Source organism: Ciconia boyciana, chromosome 11 (genome assembly GCF_034638445.1).
Source record: "Ciconia boyciana chromosome 11, ASM3463844v1, whole genome shotgun sequence".
In the NCBI taxonomy this organism is placed as follows: Eukaryota; Metazoa; Chordata; class Aves; order Ciconiiformes; family Ciconiidae; genus Ciconia; species Ciconia boyciana.
This window is the reverse complement of record NC_132944.1, coordinates 4854527-4877513: the sequence shown is the minus strand read 5'-3', so window position 1 is coordinate 4877513 and position 22987 is coordinate 4854527. Positions and strand designations below refer to the sequence as shown.

General features: G+C 41.5%; 1 protein-coding gene across 6 annotated transcripts in view; it reads left to right on the top strand.

Annotated features, from left to right (window-relative positions):
• Positions 1-22987, top strand: part of RAD54L2 (RAD54 like 2) — a 72130-nt gene that overhangs the window by 5276 nt on the left and 43867 nt on the right. For 3 of the 6 annotated variants that reach the window (XM_072875720.1, XM_072875714.1, XM_072875717.1), the window contains 2 exons: positions 11130-11238; positions 20102-20308. In XM_072875720.1, the coding sequence (XP_072731821.1) occupies positions 20158-20308 (151 nt within the window). In that variant the 5' untranslated portion in view covers positions 11130-11238; positions 20102-20157. Of the gene's footprint in view, positions 1-4726; positions 4866-11129; positions 11239-20101; positions 20309-22987 lie in introns of all 6 variants that reach the window. The other 3 variants (XM_072875719.1, XM_072875718.1, XM_072875716.1) reach the window with 2 other exon arrangements.

The window sequence follows — 22987 nt, the reverse complement described above, 5'->3', positions numbered from 1 at the left end:
CTAAATCCTAGGAGGAGTTTTTGTCCTGTGAAGTGCAGTTACCATTAGCTTCTTGAACACCTATTTGAAAAGGAGGAGAGTTGATGAGATCAACCAGCTTCTTGCCAACATGACTTGCTGTGACTCTCTCCTCCTCCTCCTCTACATATGCACATGCAGTGGTACTGTTAGAAGCTTTAGTAGATGCAATACACTGGCACAAAACATTTTCTACTGCTATAACTGAAATTTCTAGCCAAATGTGCTGGTTTTGGCTGGGGTAGAGTTAATTTTCTTCATAGTAGCTAGGATGGGGCTGTGTTTTGGATTTGTGCTGGAAACAGTGTGGATAACACAGGGATGTTTTAGTGTTGCTGAGCAGTGCTCACACAGAGCCAAGGCCTTTGCTGCCTCTCACCCCACCAGTGAGTGGGCTGGGGGGGCACAAGGAGCTGGGAGGGGACACGGCTGGGACAGCTGACCCCAACTGCCCAAAGGGACATCCCACACCACATGGCGTCATGCTCAGCATGTAAAGCTGGGGGAAGAAGGAAGGGGGGGATGTTCGGAGTGATGGCGTTTGTCTTCCCAAGTCACCGTTATGCATGATGGAGCCCCGCCTTCCTGGGGATGGCTGAACACCTGCCTGCCCATGGGAAGGAGTGAAGGAATCCCTTGTTTTGCTTTGCTTGTGTGTGCGGCTTTTGCTTTCCCTATTAAACTGTCTTTATCTCAACCCCCGAGTTTTCTCACTTTTACTCTTCCGATTCTCTCCCCCATCCCAGCAGGGGGGAGTGAGCGAGCGGCTGGGTGGGGCTCAGTTGTTGCCTGGGGTTAAACCACGATGCCAAGGATTAAGCATATTAACAGAAGCTCTCTTCTGCCACTGTAATTCGTTCTACGCTGGTGGGCTTTTGCTGGCAGATAAATAGAAAATCAAAGTTGGAAAAGCTTAATATACCCACATGCTTTCTTGTGTTACAAATACATCAAAACTTATGCTGAACATGAGGAGGACTTTGATCGAGGCCTAACATGCAAAACAATGCACTTTACATAACGAGAGCCTTAAGAGAGGCACTAAACTTAAAAAAGCAATTAAGGAGGTTTTGCAGTGATTTGGCAGATTACAGGCGGATAACTTTGCTCTGGCATTCTCTGTGGAAAGCTAGCTTGATCTAATTAACAAAGAACTGGAGCTATACAAGGGCAGAATTGATTAACAGCAACTACAGAACCTTTCCATTACTTAGCCAATATGGCTGATCAGGTGCAAAGAGTTTGTAGGGCAAGCACAGTATGGGAAATAACTGAAACATGGTGGAGGTAATATAGAATCATAGAATAGTGTGGATTGGAAGGTACCTCCAAAGATCATCTAGTCCAGCCCCCTTATATGAGCAGGGACATCTGTAACCAGATCAGATTGCTCAGAACCCAGTCCACCCTGACCTTGAATGTTTCTAGGGATGGGGCATCTACCACCTCTCTGGGCAACCTGTTCCATAATCTTGACTTGTACTTTCTTCCCTTGACAATGAAAATTTTTACCTAAAATTTTTGCTTGTGAAGAAAGCTTTCCTAATAATGTTTAGAAATATGAAATAATGTTTTAGAGATATGATAATTCATCAAAGATTTTCTCCAGTCTCTGAGAAATGCAAGTCTTATCCAGGATATCAGCATCAATTAAGTGTGGGTTATTATATTTGGAGTTGTTGAATCCAGAATAAATAGGTTGTTAAAGTGTATTGATTTCATGTGAATTGCTCTAGCTGTGTGTTGCACCCAAAGGCTAATACAACAACAACCATCCGAACCCCAAACCAAACAAAAATCTGTGAACCTGAAAAAGCCTGGAAAGGGATTGTGGGCTGGAGGTGCTCACACAGCCTGCTGAGTCAACTTGGAAAATGTGATGTTACTCAAAAAGGAGTTGATTACGGAGGGCTGGTGGTAGGATTTACTCAAAATTAGTGAAGTAAAGGAAACTACTATATGGCTGGTGAGTGTCAATGCTCTGGAAGATAAAAAAATTGTAATTAAAGCTCTTATATCAAACATATACTTACATATGGGATTTGTGTGATAATTATATTCCCATTCCTCCTCTAATACTAATCAATGAGGGTATTGTTGAAAAGTGAATTTTGTTCAACAGATACGGTTTCATGTATGGTCAGTGAATCAAAACCTAGGTTAAAAATGGTAGATGTAGGAAACAGAATATGAATGGAGGATTTTTCAGGGACTTATAGTAGTCTAGTACTTTGTAGTATTTTGATCGGTGGCCTGGAAGAAAACAGGAAATTGGAGCTGATCAAATTTGTGGATTATGTAAAGGTTACGCTGAGTGGTGAAGCATGAAGAAGGAATGGCAGCTGTACAGTGTCCTCCGAATTGCTTGGGTAACTGGGTATAATATGGCCATATATGTTTTTACAGAACTGGAGCACAAAGTTATGCATGTTGGGGGAAAGACTGGAGGCTGTAGGTCTAGAATAAAGAATTGTGCTTCCAGAAACCAGTGACCTTGCAAAGGATGGCAGGAGCAGAGCAGATGTATGGCAATATGTGAGTCCTCAGATTAACACTGTGGATACAAGGGCTACTAAAATAAGCTAATTACTTTTTAAATACTAATGTGCATCCATAATAATAGGAAATACTGAATAAGGACAGAGGTGAAATCAGTTTGGGAATATTTTGACCAGGTTTAATGTTAGTGTTTTTAAAGAGATGTTCAAAAGCAATGAGGATGATGTAGTGTTCAATGTTGCTTGGGTGATTAAGTCACTCATAAAGCTTTTTCGTGAAGTGCTCAATTGGTTTAGCTTATCGTGAGGTATTTAAAAGTTTCTCAATTTTCTTTGGGCAAAATAGGCTGTGTACCAACGGGCTCTTTAATCTAGTGGAAAAAGATATGATAGCAGCCAGTGCCTGGAAGTTAAAAAGATTACTTCAAATTAGGAAAAAGGCACAGATTGTTAACAATGAATGTGATTAACCACTGAAGGCATTAGGAAGATGCTTGTAACTATTAAGGGAAATTAGGATGTCTCCATCTCTCAAAGTCATCAAGTCAGGATGAAATACCACTTGAAAGATATGCATGAGGAGTATTTGCACATGTACACTGTACATGTACTTGTAAATGTACGAGTGTACATGGCACCACGCAAGTACAGGAGTATTTGCACATGCGAACAGATCTCACCCGGTCGTGTTCAGACTAGGTCTGTCTTCTTGCCTAAACTGGAGTTAGTCAAATGATCTGATTATTATAGTTGTTCATTTGTAGCACTCTTAAATCTGTTAAGTATACATTTTCTGTCAAGGGAATAAATGTGCTTGTATGAACCATGTACTTAAATGGAATCGAATGTTTGTGATCTCTCTTTTTGGGAAGCACTGTCATTTTTGAGGATGGGAAATGAAGGGGCTGTATGGGGAAGGACAGGGATGGCTGTTTAATTTCCTGAACAAACTGGAATGTCTTCCCCAGCCTTTTTCCTCAAAAGTCTCATAACGTGCTCTTAAGAAGTCTAGTCACCAGTAGTGAGAGGTAAACTTTATATTGTTAGTGTTGGGGGCTAAGTCATTACATTCTGTAAAAGCTACTTTTTAATTGGGGGAAGAAATTACGCATGCTCATGGTGGCAGAGATAGTTTTGAGTGTGAATGCATAAGGAGGCAGTGTCTTGTATTTCTCTGTCAGTATGAAATCAGCGTGTTTCTTGTCCACCAAAAGAAATAACCCCATGCAGTGCTGCAGACTTGGGGAAGAGTGGCTGGAAAGCTGCCTGGCGGAAAAAGACCTGGAGGTGTTGGTCGATAGCTGGCTGAACATGAGCCAGCAGTGTGCCCAGGTGGCCAAGAAGGCCAATAGCATCCTGGCTGGTATCCGCACTAGTGTGGCCAGCAGGAGTAGGGCAGTGATCGTGCCCCTGTACTCGGCACTGGTGAGGCCGCACCTCGAATGCTGTGTTCAGTGTTGGGCCCCTCACCACAAGAGAGACATTGAGGGGCTGGAGCGTGTCCAGAGAAGGGCAACGGAGCTGGGGAAGGGTCTGGAGCACAAGGCTGATGGGGAGCGGCTGAGGGAGCTGGGGGTGTTCAGCCTGGAGAAAAGGAGGCTGAGGGAGACCTCATCGCTCTCTACAACTGCCTGAAAGGAGGTTGTAGCGAGGTGGGGGTCGGTCTCTTTTCCCAAGTAACAAGTGACAGGATGAGAGGAAATAGCCTCAAGTTGCGCCAGGGGAGGTTTAGACTGGATATTAGGAAAAATTTCTTCACCGAAAGGGTTATCAAGCATTGGAACAGGCTGCCTGTGGTGGTTGAGATGCCATCCCTGGAGGTATTTGAAAGATGTGTAGATGTGGTGCTTAAGGAAATGGGTTAGTGGTGGACTTGGTAGTGTTAGGTTAACGGTTGGACTTGATGATCTTAAAGGTCTTTTCCAACCTAAATGATTCTATGATTCTATGAAATGGTTTCTGTTGTGTCCAATCTGCGAAAGTGGTTAAGGACTTAGGGGAAAACAAAAAAAAGCTGCAAGTCCTCTCCTGCCTTGGCCATTATGGAGATGATTGATTGCCTGTGGGTTCTCAGTGGCCCATCGGGACAGTTAGTTTGGGATGTTTTCCTAAACTCCTTTGGGAGTGTGATGAGATCTAGTCCGGTTGTGACAGCAGCTTACTCCTGGTAGGCACCTTTCAAGACACCTTGATCTTTTCCCCCATCACAGGACGAGTACATGCCCAGTCATGTGAATGGAGGAAGGGCTGTGGGACATCGAGCGTGCAGGAGCTGGATGCTTTGCTTGTGGCAGGTTGCTGCTAGATGGCCTTTTCCCCAGGTGCTCCCTCGACTTTGGTAGGAAATAGGTGCGTATACCGAACAGCTATTGTGCAGAAAAGATGTTTCCAGCAAGCATCAGACGTAATACATATGTTCACTAGCTCTGGTTTTGGGGAAGGGCAGGTGCTATAGCAAATTACTTCATCACTGAAAGAGACTGTCCTGCTGGAAGAAGTCACCTCCTCAGAGTGTTTTCCAGCCAAGTGCTACCTTTCCCCCTCTATTGCATATATTATTATTTCATTAAGACAGGCAAGGTCTTGTATTCTTTTCTTTGCACTCTTGGACTGTCCTGTCCAGGAAGACTTAAAGATAAAATCCTTTTGTTGAGGGAAGCTGTTTATATTTTAATCTTTGAATTTCCTTGCCTCTTGGAGGGGGTGTGCCTCTCCTTTTGTATCTCTCACTCCTTACTGTTGTCTTGTCTGACCCATTTTGCTGACAAAGAGACGGCAGTAAAGAAAGAGACAGAAGTTGTTATAAGTGAACAGTTTCTTTACTTGCAGCCTTACAGTGACTCCTTTTAAAAAAAAGTGATCTGCCTTCTTTTTACAGTTGCTTCTGCTCTAGGAGTATTTTAAGCTAGAATGTCCTTCCCCACTGCATTTTTCTCCTTGCCTGTGGCTGTTGTAGGCAGTTGCATCACTGAAGGGCTGGTAGAGTCTTGCATCTGGCCTGGGGTCTCATGCCTCAATGCAAGCTTTGGAGAGTTAATACAACTTGTGTAGCCCTGAGATTTTGGTGATTGGCAAGAGCAAGGCAGCAATGATGAGTTATAATCATAGTCTAGACAACATTTTTGAGCTCCGTATGTCATTCTGGAGGGCTGTCAGCCTCCACTGCAGACAAGACTTGGGAGGACACAAAGGTTAAACTCAAGGCTTCTTCCTCTTTTTTTTTTCTCTTACAGGTAATCATTGTGAACTAGAATGGTTCTGAAAGTAATGATCCTTCTATTTCTCAATCTGTTGCTGGTCTCTTTCAGTTTTTGAATATTTTGGAATGTAGTTTTCCTTAAAATATACTGTCATGTACTTTTAATGGAATTCTCTAGTTTTTCAAGTCTTGCTGCTTTAACTACGACTGTTGTCGTTATTGTGGAAAAATTGCACCACAAGAACTGGAGTAGAGTGAGAGATGAGAATGAAGAAACTGCAATTTAGCTAACATTTATTTCCTGCTTTCCTTAAGGAAACTCTAAAAAAAGCTTTGAATACAGATGCTCTTTCTAGATTTCCAGAAATAATGAATCTTCCTTTTAAACTTCAGCTTGTATTTTTTTTAACTTAATAAAAAACCCCTCACCTTTACCTGACAGAAAATGGATTTGAAAGTTGAAATTTCTGATGTCTTTTCCTTGAATAAAAATAATATTGCTATCTCACCTTCATTTTTTACTGTCTTTAGGGCTCAGGTTAGCTAGGTTGTATTTGTTATATGCTAGCCAAAAGAAACTCAAGCCTACCCTTTAATAGGCTTTTTGAACTCTTACAGATTCTAGTTTTTGTTTTCTTCATGGGTGGCTTTTTGATTTATGTTTAATGTCTTAGAAAATAAAAAAGCACAATAAAAAAGGATGGGGCAGAGGGGAAGCACATAAATTTGGACTGTTCCCCTGTGAAATCCCATCAGTGTCATGCTGCTGCTCCCCATGAGTATTATCAGCTAACTCCACTTCTCTCATTATTTATGGCAGAGAAGATTGAGGGGGAACAGAGTTAATTGTCCAGGAGTCTGGATGAGATTTTGGGGATGGGGGAAGGATTGTAGAACTCAGGAGATAAAGATTCCATTTTTTTTTTACTTCGTTTTGTCCGACTGTGCTGGAACTCCTCCTACATCCTATACCAGACAGGTGTCTCTCTCAGGGCTGTTGAGGGGACCTGTCTCTTCTCTCCTCACTCATATCTTCACGTGTCTGTGGCATTATTTAGTATGAGGTGGTAAAATGTGGAAGGGGTTACCTGTGGCCTGGGTCAGAAAATGGAGACCAAGAGTAGCAGTTTCTGGAGTGGCAACTTCATTCCTAGCAGGAGAAGGGATGAGAGAAGGCTTTTAGGACTTCATGAAAAAGATGGGTATGCCCCCTTGAGCAGTTTGGGTGAAGTTCAAGTGTTGAGTGAAACAAGCACAAAGCAAGCAGGGAACATGCATGAGAGGCTATGTATACCAGTATGTATTTATGGCCAGATCTCCACAGTGGCCCTTGGTTGCATAGGATGGGTTGGTGGCCCTGCTCTTGTGGGAAGGTTGGTCCTCAAGTGGAGAAAGCAGTGCATGCCAGGAGCCATGCTTTTTAAGCAGGCAGCAAGGTATAGTGTAGATTAGGAGCAAAGCAAAGTTTTCCGAGATCAAGAATAAAATAAAAATATTGATTCCCTGAAGAAGATCTTGGGAAGAGGTCTATGTTCTAGGACAGCTCAGGAATATCTACTTATCCCAGATATAATAAGACAGAACATGAAAACAAAGAAAGGTAGAGGACTGAAGGAAGTGATTTTCTATTATTCAGGTACTAAAAATTAGCCCTCGATCTCAGGCAAGGGCATCATGGCCAAAGCAAATTCCTCTTCATGAGCTTAAAGAAATTATCCATTTGTTCTCATGGTGCAGATTGCATCACTCCCCTTTGTCACCACGTAAAGATGTTCCTTTCATGAGCCCTGCTTGAGTGCATTTAGGAGAGGATCTGCCCTGACCTCGGGAAATTTGTCAGTGCTAGTTACCAGTTTCTCTAGGTTAGGGCAGCTTATCTTCCTGATCCCCAGAACAGAGCCTTATCCTTTCTTTGCCCCTTTAATGCTAGTACCCACAGGTAATTGCAAGGACCCATTCATAGAGGCTATCATTAAATATGTTAAATGTTCAGGACTTACCTGAGGAGGTCTATTGGTATTTTGCTTTGAGTTCTGGGCAGTTTAAAGGTATGGGGAGAGAGATGCATGCAGCAAGGGTGTCTAACTGCATGATATAATTTATGGTACTTTTGCCCTTTGAGTGGCAATTGCATTGATATTTCAATTAAAAAAACCAACAAAATGAACTTCAGAAATAGATACCTCTCCACACAAACCACATAGTGATGTCCTGACTATTTAAAGAAAAAGGCAATTGCGAGGACTAAGTATGCGAATGTTCATGTCTCACCTCCGCTACGTGCATGATCCCTTTGATTGGTGTGTGTAACGAAGGTGAGGAAGCTTTGTCACAAGGACCACCTCAATTTATCAAATCAAAATGCTGTCTGTCTCCTGTCCTGGAGCAGCATTCTGGCTGCTAAGACCATGGCCCTGTGGACAGTGATGCCAGCTCGGTCAGGCCATACCCAGGGCTGCTTGTTCCCACCCTCTGACTGTTTTTTCCTCTGTGCCTGCACAGCTGTTCATGCAACTTTGTAGTAAATTACATTTGGGAACTGAATTTTGCTTCCGGGTTGTTTTTCAGCTGAATCAGTCTGCTGTCCAGCTGCGCAGATAGTTGTGCTGGCACAGTACAGGAGCGGTGTGCTAGTGGGAAAGAGCAGCTGCTGCAGAGAGTGTGTCTGAGGCCTGAGAAGCTGCAATCAGCAAGAGGGAAAATGGGTAATTTTATCAAGGCCAAATGTTTATTACCCTTCTGGTGCCTGCGAAATCTGAAAACTGTCTGTCAATGTCCAGGCATGTCGCTGTCTCTCTAATTGGTGGGATTAGCATCAGGTTTTGGTTGCCATCTTCTGTTTATCACTCTCTTCTCTTTTATTTAGTTTTTGCATTTATTATTTGCATCGCTCCCTGATGAAAGCGAAAGAAACAGCATTCATAGTGTAATGTAACTGACCAGAGGTTTAGATTACTCTTGCAGCATTGCTACTTAACGCTTACGTGAAAAGGTGGCTGGCTGTGGCTTCTCCTTTCCAGAAGTAGTGCAAGAGTTGTATATTCCTTCCTTAAAAAAAGTGCCAGGGCTGTGGACTGTACCTCAGCAACCTCAAACACAAGCTTCCGGGCATAGGAAATAAGAAAAGTCAGATTGTTTTTGCAGGGGATGTTGGGGTGTGGGAGATAGCAGGAGGAATATTTTCTTAAATCAAGAAGTTGTTGGTAGGAGTGGTGTCATTGGTTGGGTTTTAAGTTTCTTGTCCATAGGTGTCAACAAACTGAGGGAACAGGGCCAAACAATAAACCTTACAAAATCAGTGCCTTTTGACACTTAGTGTATGAAGTGTACCGCAAGCTCTAAACAGGGTAAAGCAATTGCCTTGAAAACTGGATGGCAAGATGACTATTGCATAGAATAGAGAAGATTTGGGGTTGAAGAAGTTAGCTGCTTTTGAGATGAGATATTTGGGGAAAAGCTGTTATCCCAGAAGAGATTTTTTTCTGATTTTCCCTCAGTCCTGGGATGTGGTCCTGTTATCTCTGGAGGAGAATTTCCTGGGGAAGCTCTTAACTCTGGACAATGCATAGTGAGATTTACCCTAGCCAGCATTTTTAAGTTTCTATCCACTGTAACTTCACATCCTGTTCTCCAAGGAATGTGAGTAGCTAAGGCCTTTATTATGTGATCTGAATTTGTTTATTCTATAATGACAATAGTTAACTATTTGAGAGAAATAAGGCCCAGATAATGAGCAGAGAACACTGAGGGAATGGGTGATCTGCTTAGTCATGCAGACTCTGTAAGGAATTGTTTTTTTCTGACTCTCCCTAAAAAAAAAAAAAAAAGTTTAGAGGTGCCTTTTTCTTCCTTCTGTACTTACCATAGCACTCATGAAAAACGAGAGAGGAGATCTTATATTTCAACTAAATCAATACTTCTGGTCAGTGAAATGCTTATTTTAACAGAATGAGATACAGAGCTGTTGGCCTCTGCTGCTAGTGTGGAACCTTTTTGTGAATATATTTATGCTTTTATTTTGATGAGAAGGTGCCTCCTCTAGAAAGCCTTTAACTTTTATCATTTGCCTCCTTCATTCCTAACAGAGAGAGAACTATGAATGAAATTGAGTGAGATTTTACAGCGTTGCCAGTAAATCTGCTCTGGAAGTGCCATGTAACTAGTTTTCTCTGTTAAAGAATGCTATTAATTGTACCCAAGAACTCCCATCAAAAGAAGAGTTACAGTTACTATTCAAATTTCTGAGTTCAGCCCAAATCAATAATGATCAAGAATTCCTACCATTAGACAAATGGGTAGTTTGAGTAAAATGACTCGGCAACCTTGATTCAAGACTAATAATTCAATAATGCAACTAGTAAGTCAAGAGGAGGGGAGGAAAAATAGAGACAGGACAAGAAATTCCATTCCTGTTTTATTTTGGGAGATATCAGCAGCTGAGTGTAGGGATGTTGACTTCTTACAACATATGGTCCCCTTCGCTTGGGATGGTAACATGTCAGTGGGACGCTAGAAGAACTGGCTTGCCTGCAGTTCCTTCTGTACTTGCTTGCTGGGTACGGCAGCCAGTCAAGCAGCATTTGCAAATGCTAAATGAGCTTTGATAGAAAAAGTGGTCACTTGGGGAAAGCAGTTGATTGAAACTTGCACTTAACTTTGAGAGAAAGAATACCCAAAAGGTTATGGTTTTTTGAAGATCACAGCTGAATGCTCTTTATCATTCTGCTTCTGAATCTTGGAAGCATAACATTTGGATTCTGCATGGGTATGAATACCTTACAGTATTGTCTGTTCAGTAAGAACCATACTACAAAATGCATTGCTAGCATTTATGAAAATTAAGTGAGTTTATATGTTTGGGAGATAGTGCCATTTTTACTCTAAAAGAGTTGTGTCTAGTAGCCAGCAGCTACTTCTGTAGGTGACTGTTGTGGTGCTTATTCACCATACAGTGTTTTTTAATAATTTGCTAATATGTCCCTTTTCAATTGCACCTTCCTGTCTTAGCATTGGATATGCTTGTGCCTGCTCATAAGGGTGATTAATGTCCTGTTTAACATACGCTGGGACTGGACAGTTGGGTATGTTTACCAAAAGGGTATGGTGACCTGCAGGGTGTGTTATCTTTGTGTTAATATTTGCGTATCTCCTTAGCCAAACTTGCACTGTGCTGCTTTTAAAGCTCTTTTGAAAGTAAGCTCAAGTATATAGAATCATACACTCACAATTTTATAAACTAAAAATGTAATATGTATATCAGGAGACTCATAGCTCAGTTTATTTTGTGAAATAATACTTATTATCTCTAATTGGGGTGTTTTGTGCAAATATATGCAAATGATCCCCTGAACAGTGTGTTGGATTGTTTGTACTGTATGGCGAGAGGCAGTAAGCTGCATTCTTTTCCCTTGCAGGCCTGTCGAAACCATTGGGAGGTTTTGAGCCAGCGAAACGCAACCAAAGTGGCGATTCCATTACTAAGGACAAAACCACGGAAGGCTATTTCATCCAGTTGCTTTCCACGTGAGCTGCCTATAGTGTCAATCCTAAGTGTTATCAAAACAAACGTATTTGTGCAGGATAGCTAAGGATCGGTCTGACTGTTTTATTTTGACCTGTTTAGTGGCAAAGACCTACAGGTTTTGGTGACTCTGTTCTCAAAACCAGCAGAAAAGTGACCTTTATAAGTGGCATTTACTGTAACTTTTTCCAGCACTGTGCAAGTAGAATGTTCTGTTGGAGGGAATGACTCTGAAAGAAACCCATGTTTCTGACAGTTTTTAATCCTTTAATGGATTTCTAATCTACAATGGAATCCAATAAAAATTAGTTTAATGTCTGATTGCTTGACAGACTGGAGCAACTTGGGTCTAACATATGCTAATTGTCATCTTCAGATCATGCGAGTTCAAAACTGTTTATTTCCATTTCCTCCTACTTCAGGATTTTTTGGTTTTCTTCTTTCTTTTTTTGCTTGTGTGCAAGTTTCTTTGGTAAACTGTAGGTGGCATAAGTAATGCTTTCTCGTCGCTAGTGTAATTATCATTGCTGGAGGTGGGGTAGGGAGTAGCGGGGAACAAAACCATGTTGAATTCTTCCTTGTTCTAAAAACTGCATAAACCAAAACCCCAGGTTTTAAGTCCAGTTCTGGAGAGGAAGAAAGATGAGGCATTGAAAACAAGCTCCCAGTCCTCTGCAACTCTTTGTAGTGAAATGCAGACATATGACCAAAGGAAGAGTTAAGCTGTGTTTACTTTGTGATCTGTTGATGACAATGTGCAATGTGACTGGCCTCTCTCTCATAGGGGATGGTGGGTTGCCCTGGACTGCTGCTGATGGGAAAGCTTGTTTCCTGAGCAGAGACACAGTCAAAGGCAGTGAATCATTCCCCTGTAATAAAATGTGCTTCTCTGGGAAGCAAAGAAAGAAGAGTGTGTGGATGGGGTGATACTGAGAAAACAGGATAGATCAACTAGGCCTTTCAGCATTGGGAAAACATGCAATTTTCCTCATTCTGAAAGACGAAAACGTTTTTGAGCTGTATCAGTCTGTTTCTGTGGGATACTTTTCAAGGAGGTAAGCCATAACGTTAGCATATCTCAATGACCAAAGCCATAGCTTGTCTTCCTAGAGTGACAGTGGCTGGTCTTTACTTGAGAGGGGATTAGCTCTTTGCCTTTTCACTCCTCTCTGTTCCACTGCTTCTGTTTATGTAATTTATTCTTGGTTTATTACATAACTTCTTCTCTGGCACCTATGCATAACAAGAGCTTAAACTCCTAGAGGGATCTTTCGGTTATCTGGATCTTCCTTGCTTATGGGAATTGGCTCACCTCTTGCCATAGTTTGGCTACTCACAAAGAGAAGGCTTGGTATACCTCTCCCATGAGCTGACTTTTAAAATCTCTCTTGGAATTTGAGAGTGGTTATCATTAATGCAGGGTAGGCAAATTTGCCCCAAAATAATCTGCTAAATACAATGTATTGAATATAATTTGGAATCCTGACATGCCATGCCCTACTGTTGAGTCTTCCCCATCATTTGAAATCTTTTCTCAGAACTTGACTCCTCTCACAGGTACTGGTTGTTTTTCTATAGCAATAGCACCATGGGCAAAACCTGTAAAAGCACACTTGAAAGTGGCTTTTATGTTGAAATGCTGTTTGCTTTGAAAGCAGAAACAGTGATCAGGGAAGGAGAGTTTCCTTTTCTCAACGTTTTCTTTAGCAGGGAATGCAAGTGCCATTTATACAGCAGTTGCCAGAGCTAAAAACATAAATGGGGATTTTGTGAAGTAAGAGACAAAATTTCTGTTCATTTGTGATGGTATTAATCCACATGAGTATCAGTAATTACTGGAAGCAAAAGCGATCACATGCTTCTTACCTCAGATAGCGTGAAATTTTATGCAGTGCAAAACCAACCACTCTTCTAGATAGGGCTGTTCACTAGTGAGGACATTTTGAGTACTTCAAAGGAAAGAGTTGATTTATAGGAAGCCAATTTCTACTTTAATGTGATCAAATAAAATTGCCTTTAAAAGCATTGCAACATTGTTTAGGCAAATAATTATATATGTACATATATACAGACATAAAAATAGTTTGCCCGTTTCTGCTGGCTCTGTCCGGAGGTAAAGAGCTGGTCAGTGCCTTATGAAGACTGTGTGGAAGTGAGCGCTGACAGCTTATGAAGAGTATTCAATGTTTTTTCTTTAAGGGTTACAAAATGTTGACGCTATCGGCAGTAGGGTGTACTCGCATCCCTTCTGAAACGCAGGAGAGAAAGGCCGCTGTGGCAGGAGGTTCCCACAGCGGCTGATGGGTGACGCCGGTGTGTGCCGCTGCCACCAGTCCGGGTTGTGTAATGATCTGCAGATGCTGCCATTGACTCGCACTAGCTCTTTTTGTTCGGGATCGCAGTGGGAGCCAGGCCTTATGTAATGTTCATTGTCACATTCTCTGTTCCAGCACTGTCATGTCAGCAGAGAGGAAGGATTAGCTCTCCCTTTTCTTTCTTTATGGGTTGGTTTTAGGGTTTTTTTTGCTTTCTCCCACCCCTTCTTGCAGCAGCTTTTGTTGTTTTTGTTGTCAGGGAACAACCAGTTTCAGGCTGTTTTTAGTATTGTGGTGCCTTTTAGGAAGGAGGTTGTTAACCTAGAGAGAATAAAAGAGCGGGTCCTGCAACTGTCCCAAAACTGATATATGGAAGTGTTTTTTAAAGCACTCTGTTGTTTTTTCTCTCGATTCCTGCTCCCCACAAATCACGGTGGGCTCCTTAATACTCACATCAAATGGGGGCGAAGACTAGATGTGTTGTGCCTATGTTTGCATGGCGCGGGGAGAAGCACACGCGCCTTCCTCAGAAGGGTGGTCCAGAGCAAGCAGATGCTCTCCAATTTATGATTTTACAGGCTGCTGCTTCTTTTTCGTTTCTTCAGTTTAATATTCCTGTAGTAAACACATCACTTAGAGAGGGGATCAATGCCACTTAGTTTCCTTGTGATTTGAACAAGAGGAAATGAAGGAGGAGAATTGTTTTCTTCCTTCCCAGCTAGCAGTGTGTGACCACCAGTTATCTGTGAGTCACAGCTGAAAAACTGTATTGCTGAAGTCTTAACAGTCTCAGACTGCAAAGGAAGAAGGGTTTTAAATCACGAAGTAATCAATTAAGGATGGCTTTAAACGCAATTTGTGGGGGTTATTGCTGGCGGAAAGAGGTTCCTGTTGATTTTTCAGTAAACACTTAAGTTTGCTTGGTTAAAAACATGTAGGGGATCTGCTAGACTAGTATTGGTCAGTAACACCGTTGGCTCTTTTTTGAGAAAATATTTATCCTTTTAAGTGATTCCCCCCTCCCCTGCCATTTTTTACATGGTAATGTAAAATAGAGAAGTTAATATGTTACATAATGTAAATTAGAGAAGTTCTAATCTTTGTTAGAATCAAACTGTCCAAACCCACTGATCGCGGGTTTATTTCTTAGTACATTTTTGAATTGAACAGAAAAGTATTCATTGTTGTTTTGCAATAACATTGTAAGTTACTTTGCAAGACTCTTGTTTGCAAACTTGCAAACAAGATTCTTTTATCTTACAGAGAAGCTTAAGCTCATGGCTTCTTTAGTGATCCATCTGTGTGCTTTATAATAATTTCCCATTAGTTACTGCAGGCTACCTATAAGGTACCAAAACTGTGCTAGCGTGTGATCTAGCAAAAAGATGAGATTTCTCCCGAGGAGCCAGCAGTTACCTTCATGTGCATCCAGTTTGAAGTGTTTGTGTGTGAGCTGAGTGTGTAAGAGAAATCTTATGGCCCCAGCGAACCATTTTGCTGTTTTGCTGCCAAACAAACAAGAATAAGGGAATTATTATTACCATAAAACATGACTGTATAGCAGAAACTGAAGAGCCTTATGCAGCACTGATTTTGAAATACCTGGTTTTCTTAAACTGTCTATGCAAATCCTCTTGTGATTTGCCAGCATGCTTGATCCTGTTTCTATGGCCAGGCACCACAATGACCAATGTGAAGTCTTGGTTACAAAACAGGCTTTAAGGGACAAATCTTGATGAGTCCCAGATATTGGGCTTGGCTGGAGGTTGGGGAGGTGATGGAATCCTCTTTACTATTCAGCACGGTAGCATTAGTGTTAAACCTGCCCTTTCTGAAGGGATTTGCATGGGATGGGTGTGTACTCAGGAATGAGCATGTCCTGTGCCTAAATCGCTTGTGTCGTAGCAGGCAAAGAGCTTCTGTAAAGCCACGTTGGCTTCTGTGGCTTCCTGGAGGTACAGGGGAATCCTGCTCCTCCTTGTTCGGGTGGGGAAGCACTCCAGTCTGCCCTGTCCTGCATCCTTCCTTTTTACTTCTTTGTATTTGTAATAGTTAATTAAATAATAGTTTTGTTTTTATAGTGCTGATAAGTCCTCTTATGAAAGCAGTGATGTTGTACAAAAATGGGCAAAGTCACCAGATCCCATGATGTTTGCTGTTTCAGTTAATAGTTTGGCTCATGGCATGCATGACCCTGTGGTGAAAAACTATCACCTAGAAGGGAAAAAGTTCGCTTTCACATTTCTCTCTAACTTCATACATAAGAAGAAATGGTGATTTTAAACCTTTGCAGAGTGAAAGAAAAACATGAGGACAACAGAAATGTGTCCAAACTTGCAAGCCCTTGAAGTTTCCTTATCCGGAACAGCCTCCTTTCTGTGCAGGCTGAGGAAGAGGCAGTCATCACCACGTGGCATTTACTTACTATCTGAAATGTTCTACCTTAAAAAAGCAAAGCCCAAAAAACTTCTGAACTATTTTTGTCTTTGTTGAAAGACAGGACATAATACATGAGAGAGGCTGTCTTGGATGTTAATTTGATGTGCAGTTGATTGCAGGGTTTAACTTCATGGGTAAGGTAAACGTAACAGCTCTTTTCTCCTCCTTGAGTAAGCCAGAGGAATTTTTCAAAGTGTTTTCACCTACTAACCTGTGCCTTTTCTCAGCGGCCTCACCGGGTATTGAACTGGGCTCTGTACTGTATGGACCTCTGGCTTTCTGTTGTGAACTGTGGTGCAGCAGGTTTGGTTTGTATTTCTTGGTGCTGGTAACCCTCCTTACAGTGTACTGCTTGGGGTGCAGCTTCCCTTCTTGCGGCCGGGCAGGAGGCTCGCGGGTTGATCTAATGTGGGACAGCCAGAAAGTCCAGGCAAATGGTAACTTTGATTAGTTGAAGGTAATCTGTTTATCTCTCGCAAAGTGCCCTTCCTACAGCGATTAAATGTTGAGCACGGTGCGCCTGTGTGTGCAAAGGCAAGAGATGGAGCAGGTTGGAATAACTCGGCCATAAAACAGTAGCGGCAGCTACAATCTGGCCCTGTTGTGTAATTCCCCTTGGTGGAAGGCTCCGAACTGGGTCAGATCGGTGTGAGAAACGAGGGCAGTCTCGCGGCTGTGTAATGCCTACCTGCCTTCGTGCCGTGTCCCTGCTGCGTGCTCCCAGTGCCACCGGGCAGGGTGGGAGCCCTCCTGGGACCCCGGGCTTATGCAACGGAGAGCGGCTGCAGAGCTGCCAGAGCCGAGGAGGAGGATGGGAGGGAGGAAGACAGACAGCAGCATGACAATAGGCACAGAGGAGTTAAGCATCTTTGTTTCACCCAGCTTCTGCAAGATTTAATTAAGTCTTTTCGAAAGCTCCTGTTTAACTCTCCTGCATATGGCTGGGGCTGCTGAGCGGGTGTCAAGAGTTAGCTTATAAAGAACATGTACTTACCGCTAAACAAAAATAAAGCTTAGATTAGAGCCCTTTTGTACTCCACTCTGAGATATAGCTGCTCTCCACTGGGTTTGATTTTTATTTATAGGAAGACAAGGACCCATATCCTTTCCTTTAAACAATTTTCAGAAAGTGTTTTGTGGTGTTTTTTTGTTTGGTTTTGGGGTTTTTTTTGGTTTTTGGTTTGTTTGGTTTTTTTTTTAAGGTTCTGCAACAAACAGTGAAACATGAGAGATGATACACAGGAGGATACTGATGAGAGAAATTGTATCATGTGTCATTCTTTGACCTGGAGCATTTAGTGGCATTACAGCACTTTTGCTTTTCCTGTTTGTAGATGAGAATTCATTCCTGCCATTTTAGTAGTGTTTGTATTTCTTCTTTTTTGTTTTTTTGGTTGTTTTTGTTTTTTTTTTTTTAATTGTTGGTGGTTTTTTTTTTTTAGTTGGTGCTTAGTTGGCTGGGATAGTAAAACATTGAATTTTTTTAATATGCTTTTGTTGATATGGTTTCCAGCAGATAGCATGCGAGGTTCTTTATAGCACAGTATGGTCAACATAGGAATAAATAAATCCCCTTGAAATCCCAGGTGACCCTCAGAGACCGACACTACTGACCAGCTCCTTTGAAATGTAAGAAAACACATGCAGCTTTACGGTTACAGGCCTGAGTATAACCTGTAAAGAGTAAAATAATGTTTGTTTTCCTTAGGGCTGAATATCAGCTGGAAGTGAACATTGTTGCTATTTAAAAGTAAAAATAAGCTTCTGTTTTGAAATACACATAGACTTTAGAATGGCATTTGTCAGGAGGAACTTCTGATAATAGATTGCTTTGCATCTGCAGTCCTTGACTGAAGTCACCAGACATCAGAAAGTAAGCAGTGCCGGACCTTGCAGTGCCTGGGAGTCACCGTGTTGCAGCAGGCTGACAGCAACAGGGCTCAGTACCTGCCTACCAGCAGACCACAGAAGCTGAATAAATCTATTTGGCTTGTGTAAACTGGCACAGTTCCACTCGAGCTAATTTAGATTTTGGCCTTTTCTACCATCTGCTTGACTAAGCCAACTTATTTTGTGTGACATGTGCAATAGGGCAACGAAGGGCAACGGAGCTGGGGAAGGGTCTGGAGCACAAGGCTGGTGAGGAGCGGCTGAGGGAACTGGGGTTGTTCAGCCTGGAGAAAAGGAGGCTGAGGGGAGACCTTATCGCTCTCTACAACTCCCTGAAAGGAGGTTGTAGAGAGGTGGTGTCGGTCTCTTCTCCCAGGTAACAAGTGATAGGACGAGAGGAAACGGCCTCAAGTTGTGCCAGGGGAGGTTTAGACTGGATATTAGGAAATTTTACTTCACTGAAAGGGTTATCAAGCATTGGAACAGGCTGCCCAGGGAAGGGGTTGAGTCGCCATCCCTGGAGGTATTTAAAAGACGTTTGGATGAGGTGCTTAGGGACATGGTGTAGTGGTGGGCTTGGTAGTGTTAGGTTAATGGTTGGAATCGATGATCTTAAAGGTCTTTTCCAACCTATACTATTCTGTGATTCTGTGAATAGTGTAGGGACTTCAGTTGTCTCTGCCTGGTGGTAAAGTGCTCCTGGGACCTAGTGGTGAAAGGCTTCCTGTTCCAATACCAATCTCCGCAAAGTCTGTTTTTCCCTTATTTTCTTCCAGACACTCTTCAATGTTATTGAGGATCTGAGAGAGGCAAAGCAGGAACTGATGACTTCAGCTGGAATAATTCAGCATACTTGACAGTTAGATTTTCAGCCCTGCTACAGGGGTGTTGAGTTGTGTCCTTAACCTTCAAGTTTCTGAGCTCCTCTAGTTACTGCTGAAACACAGCTGAAAATGAAATTTTTCTGTTTCTTGAAGTGTTTGTAGATATGTATGCTGCCTTATCTGCTTAGAAGTAGGTTGTTTCTTTTTTTTTTTGAAGTGACTGATTAGTTCTCAAACATTTTACAGTTTACACTGGAAATGTGGTGTAAGTAGGGGGCAGTGGAAAAGGAGTGACAAGGAAACGTTTCCCTCTTCTTTCTTTAAAGCTTTCTGGGGAATGTGTGGGTAGTAATTCTTCTGAGGCTTGATTTTTTGAACGCATCCTCTGCTTTATGTTCCTTGAGATCAAGATGCCTTCTTTATTTTCCTTTCTTGGTTGTGTTTCTTTCTTTTCATCCATCTTACACAGCTCCTTTCTGATAATTCTTTGTGTATGAAAAAGGAGTACCCATCACTGTCCAGAAGTGACAGTGCATGATCTGAACAGATAATCTTGTGACTTCGTGGGTGCCCTGGCCCTCTCTCTAGGCCGTATTGTTATTTTGTACCATGGTTTCTGCTGCGATGCGCTGGAGTAGTGTAACAGAGGAGTCATGCACAGCCAGCTCCGGTCTTGTCCTTTAGAGGAAGGAAATGCAAATTCTCTCTGATCCATCTTTCCTTTGTGTTTACTTTTCTTCTTACTCTGCTTTACAAAGGAACGTACAACCTTTAAAAACTGGATCTTTGTTGTCTTCTGTCTGTACCGTTATTAAGGTAACACTGTCTCTGTTCCGTTGGTTGGAACGGAGACTTCAGACAGTCTGTGATGAGTAGCTGGGTGACCTTCGCAGTGGGTACAGCTAAGTCAGGAGGGTGGTTTCACAGTCTGCGTACTGCGATGATGTTTGCAGTGCTCGGGGATCAGGGTAACAGGTATCCATATGAGGTTCTGAGTCTGATCCTTTTTTCTATGCTTCATGTTTGGATGGTAGTGTTCTGAAATTGTTCACATAATTTATTTATTTTTGCATCTTTGGATAAGACATTGATACTAGGAATCTTTCTGCTGTGTACATGTCAAGGATACCAAGAAAGAGGTGGTTTTTTGATTGATTAGTTAATATATTGGTTTTGATATTGATTCTACAATGCTGGGCCTATATCATTATGATACATTGCTTATGGCATCCATTTTCTACACAGGATTTTGTGCACAGTCTAACATAACTGTTATTTAAAAGACTGATGGCAAATTTGTGTTTTTATATACAGTAATCCTGCTATGGTTTTGAGCCTTGAGGCTCAAAGGTTGGGATTTACTGGGCTCATTATGTACCTCTTTTCTTTTCTCACAGGGCTGCCTCACAGTAGAACATGAGCAGGTAATGCACAAGGAGCACCACTGGGAATCATGTCAGACGAGTCAATCTCAGGGAGTGATCCGGACCTGGACCCGGACTTGGAGCAGGAGGATATGGAAGAGGAGGAGGAGGAAGATGAGGAGGAGGCGATGGAGGAGGACAATGATGGGGATGATGAGGAGGACTTACTTGATGAGAGTGGTAAGTGAATGGGGTTGTGAATCTCTGCATACATTTGTTATACAAAACTGGCGTTGCTAATTTTGGTGAGTGACACCTTGGTGGATAGCATAAGGGTTAGGATTTGCCCAGCACTTGGTAGGGAAAAGTGCTTCTGTGGGTGTTTAGTTTAAATAGGGATTTAATGTAGGTTAAATTTAGACTCCTGGTCAAAAAAAATTTCCATCATGAAAACAAGCCACAAGCATAAATTGTAAGGAGGATAGAATTTTTAAAATAACTACAGATTCTGGGGAAGCAATTACATAAAGAAGTAAATAAATCCATTTACAGTTACTTGTATTATTAAAAGGATATGGTGAAACTGAATATATTTACATCACTGGCTTGCCCATAGGTAAACAATTTAATGGATGCTATGGGCAGTTATTGCTCGCTTACAATAATCATCTTTAACGACTGGAAAATGTTCTTTTCTGACAGTATACAGGTTGGGTTTATTTTTATTTGTTGGTTTGTTTTACAGTAGGAAAGGTGGCAGTCCTGACTAAGTGAGTTGTCACGTTCTATCCTCACCTAGTTATAACTGCCCTGCTTTCCTCTTCAGTTAGGACCAATATAGCTGTTTGTGGACCTGTGCTGTGCAGGTTACATGTAAGCACGATTAGGTAACTCTTCTGATTCATGGCATGATCCTAGAAATATGTTTGTTGGTCCAGCAGAAGGGCTGATGTTCTAGGGCACGTAGAGAGGAATGCATGGCTCAGGTGGGAATTCCCCGTGCTGTATTTGCCACCAAACTCCTTGTATCATAAAACTACAGCCCGAGCCTAAGGGGATGCTATATTTGCTTCCTTTAAAATTATGATTTTTAATAATTTCAAAGGGTGTGCATATTTTTGAATGCACCTACTTCAACCTACTGAGAATAGTCTTCCTTTTCTTAGCATAGAATGTATTAAAGACAGATACTTCTCTCTTCTTCTAGTTACTAAAGTATTTTTGGTTTCAAAGTACATTGTTGTCCTCAAGTGTTGTTTGGTGTTTTTTTTTTATATTCTTTCAGCCACGTGCTACCTGAAGACGCTGTTTTGATTTAAAATGCTTGTAAAATGTTTACACAAATGAATTTTATTCCTCTGGTTTTATTCACGTGATGACTTTTTGTAATGAGAAAGTAGCAGAAATGGAAGTGTTAGTTCAGGTAAGAAACAAGGGAATTCCCAGGAGATAGAGTTATAGGGCCGCAGATTACTTTGTCTCAAAGAGACTGGCAGTGACCTCGTCACTTTGTTCATGGGAACCTGCACCCAGCGGAGCAATAGGAAGCATGACATTGCAGACAGACATTTGTTAACAGAGAGGAGTGGCTGTATGTCATGTCCAAGTGGGTCATTCCCCATGGTTATTTTATTATAGACCTATGTATTTTATCATCTACATCTATGTTATTGTGGCTGAATACTCATAATCATTTAGCAGGATTATTCTTTCCAAAGCAAACAAAATTAATGTAGGTATATCAGGACATTGCTAACCATTAATGACAGCTGTTTATTTTAATCTTAAAGCACTAGAAACATGTTTATGCTTTACATTTCTTTAGTGACTAATTAAAAATAAATTTTAACGAACGTAGGAAACAATGAGGAAGAATAAAAAGACAATTTACACGTAACTAACAAAGTATTTTTATAGCTGTTCATTAGGTACAGGAAAAACTCTCTCTTACACAGTCTGAGCAAAGCTAGATTGCCTCTGCAGTTTCAGATTGTTTCAGCTTTAATTCTGTCTGCCAGAATATCAGGGTGCTTTCTGTGTACTTAGCTGTATAATTATTGTTTTCTGTGGAGGTGTCCATTCTGCTTTTCCTGGTATCTCTTCACAGCTACATACTGCCTCAGAAATGTCATTTGACATCTATATTACCTTAAATCTAATATAAAACCATTCTGCTGCTATTTGGCCTATGAAATTCGGCTAACTTCAGAATGAAGAGGATCGTTTTATTTTGCCTATCTGATGCTTATAGTCCCGTCTCTTTGTAGATGACCCTCGTTCATAAAAATCCTCTTAGGAACAGACAGTTACTTTTATTCACAAGAAGGAAGGAAATGCTCTAATGTTTATTCCATGAAGCTTTTTAAAAGCTTAATTTTAATAATTTCTGTTGAAAGTTTGTTCTCCCTGTTCCCAGCTGTGCTGTTCTCCTCCCCTCCTGGTGTTGTGGTTGTGCTGTAGATGTTCCACTGGGGATTTCGGGGGGATCCTTCCCTTGTGGGTGGGCTCTTGCATATTTCTAGCACTACAAGATTTAGAAGTTTATTAATACTTTCACAGTTATTTCCTTGGAAGGGTGACAGGCTGCATATACGCTTTCTCCAAACTGAAACTGATTACTTGTTATAAATAGTAGTGATTACAACAATTATAAAACTAATATTTTTACTGCTTGCTTGCAAAATAGTGGCTTTGTTTTGGGAACATAGGTTTTGTGTTGTGATGGTGACTCAGATTACTTAGGAACCTTCCAGGTTTAATGTATTATCCACACCTGTTGATGGTGCATAGTCTGGTCTCAGACTTAGCAGTGGCTTGTGTTTTGCACGTTTAACCTGTTTTTGTCTTTTTAATATATGTTGTGTGTGGAATTAATACTTGTGGCGGTTTCAGTTTCAGAATTTTCTTTGTGTTCTTTTA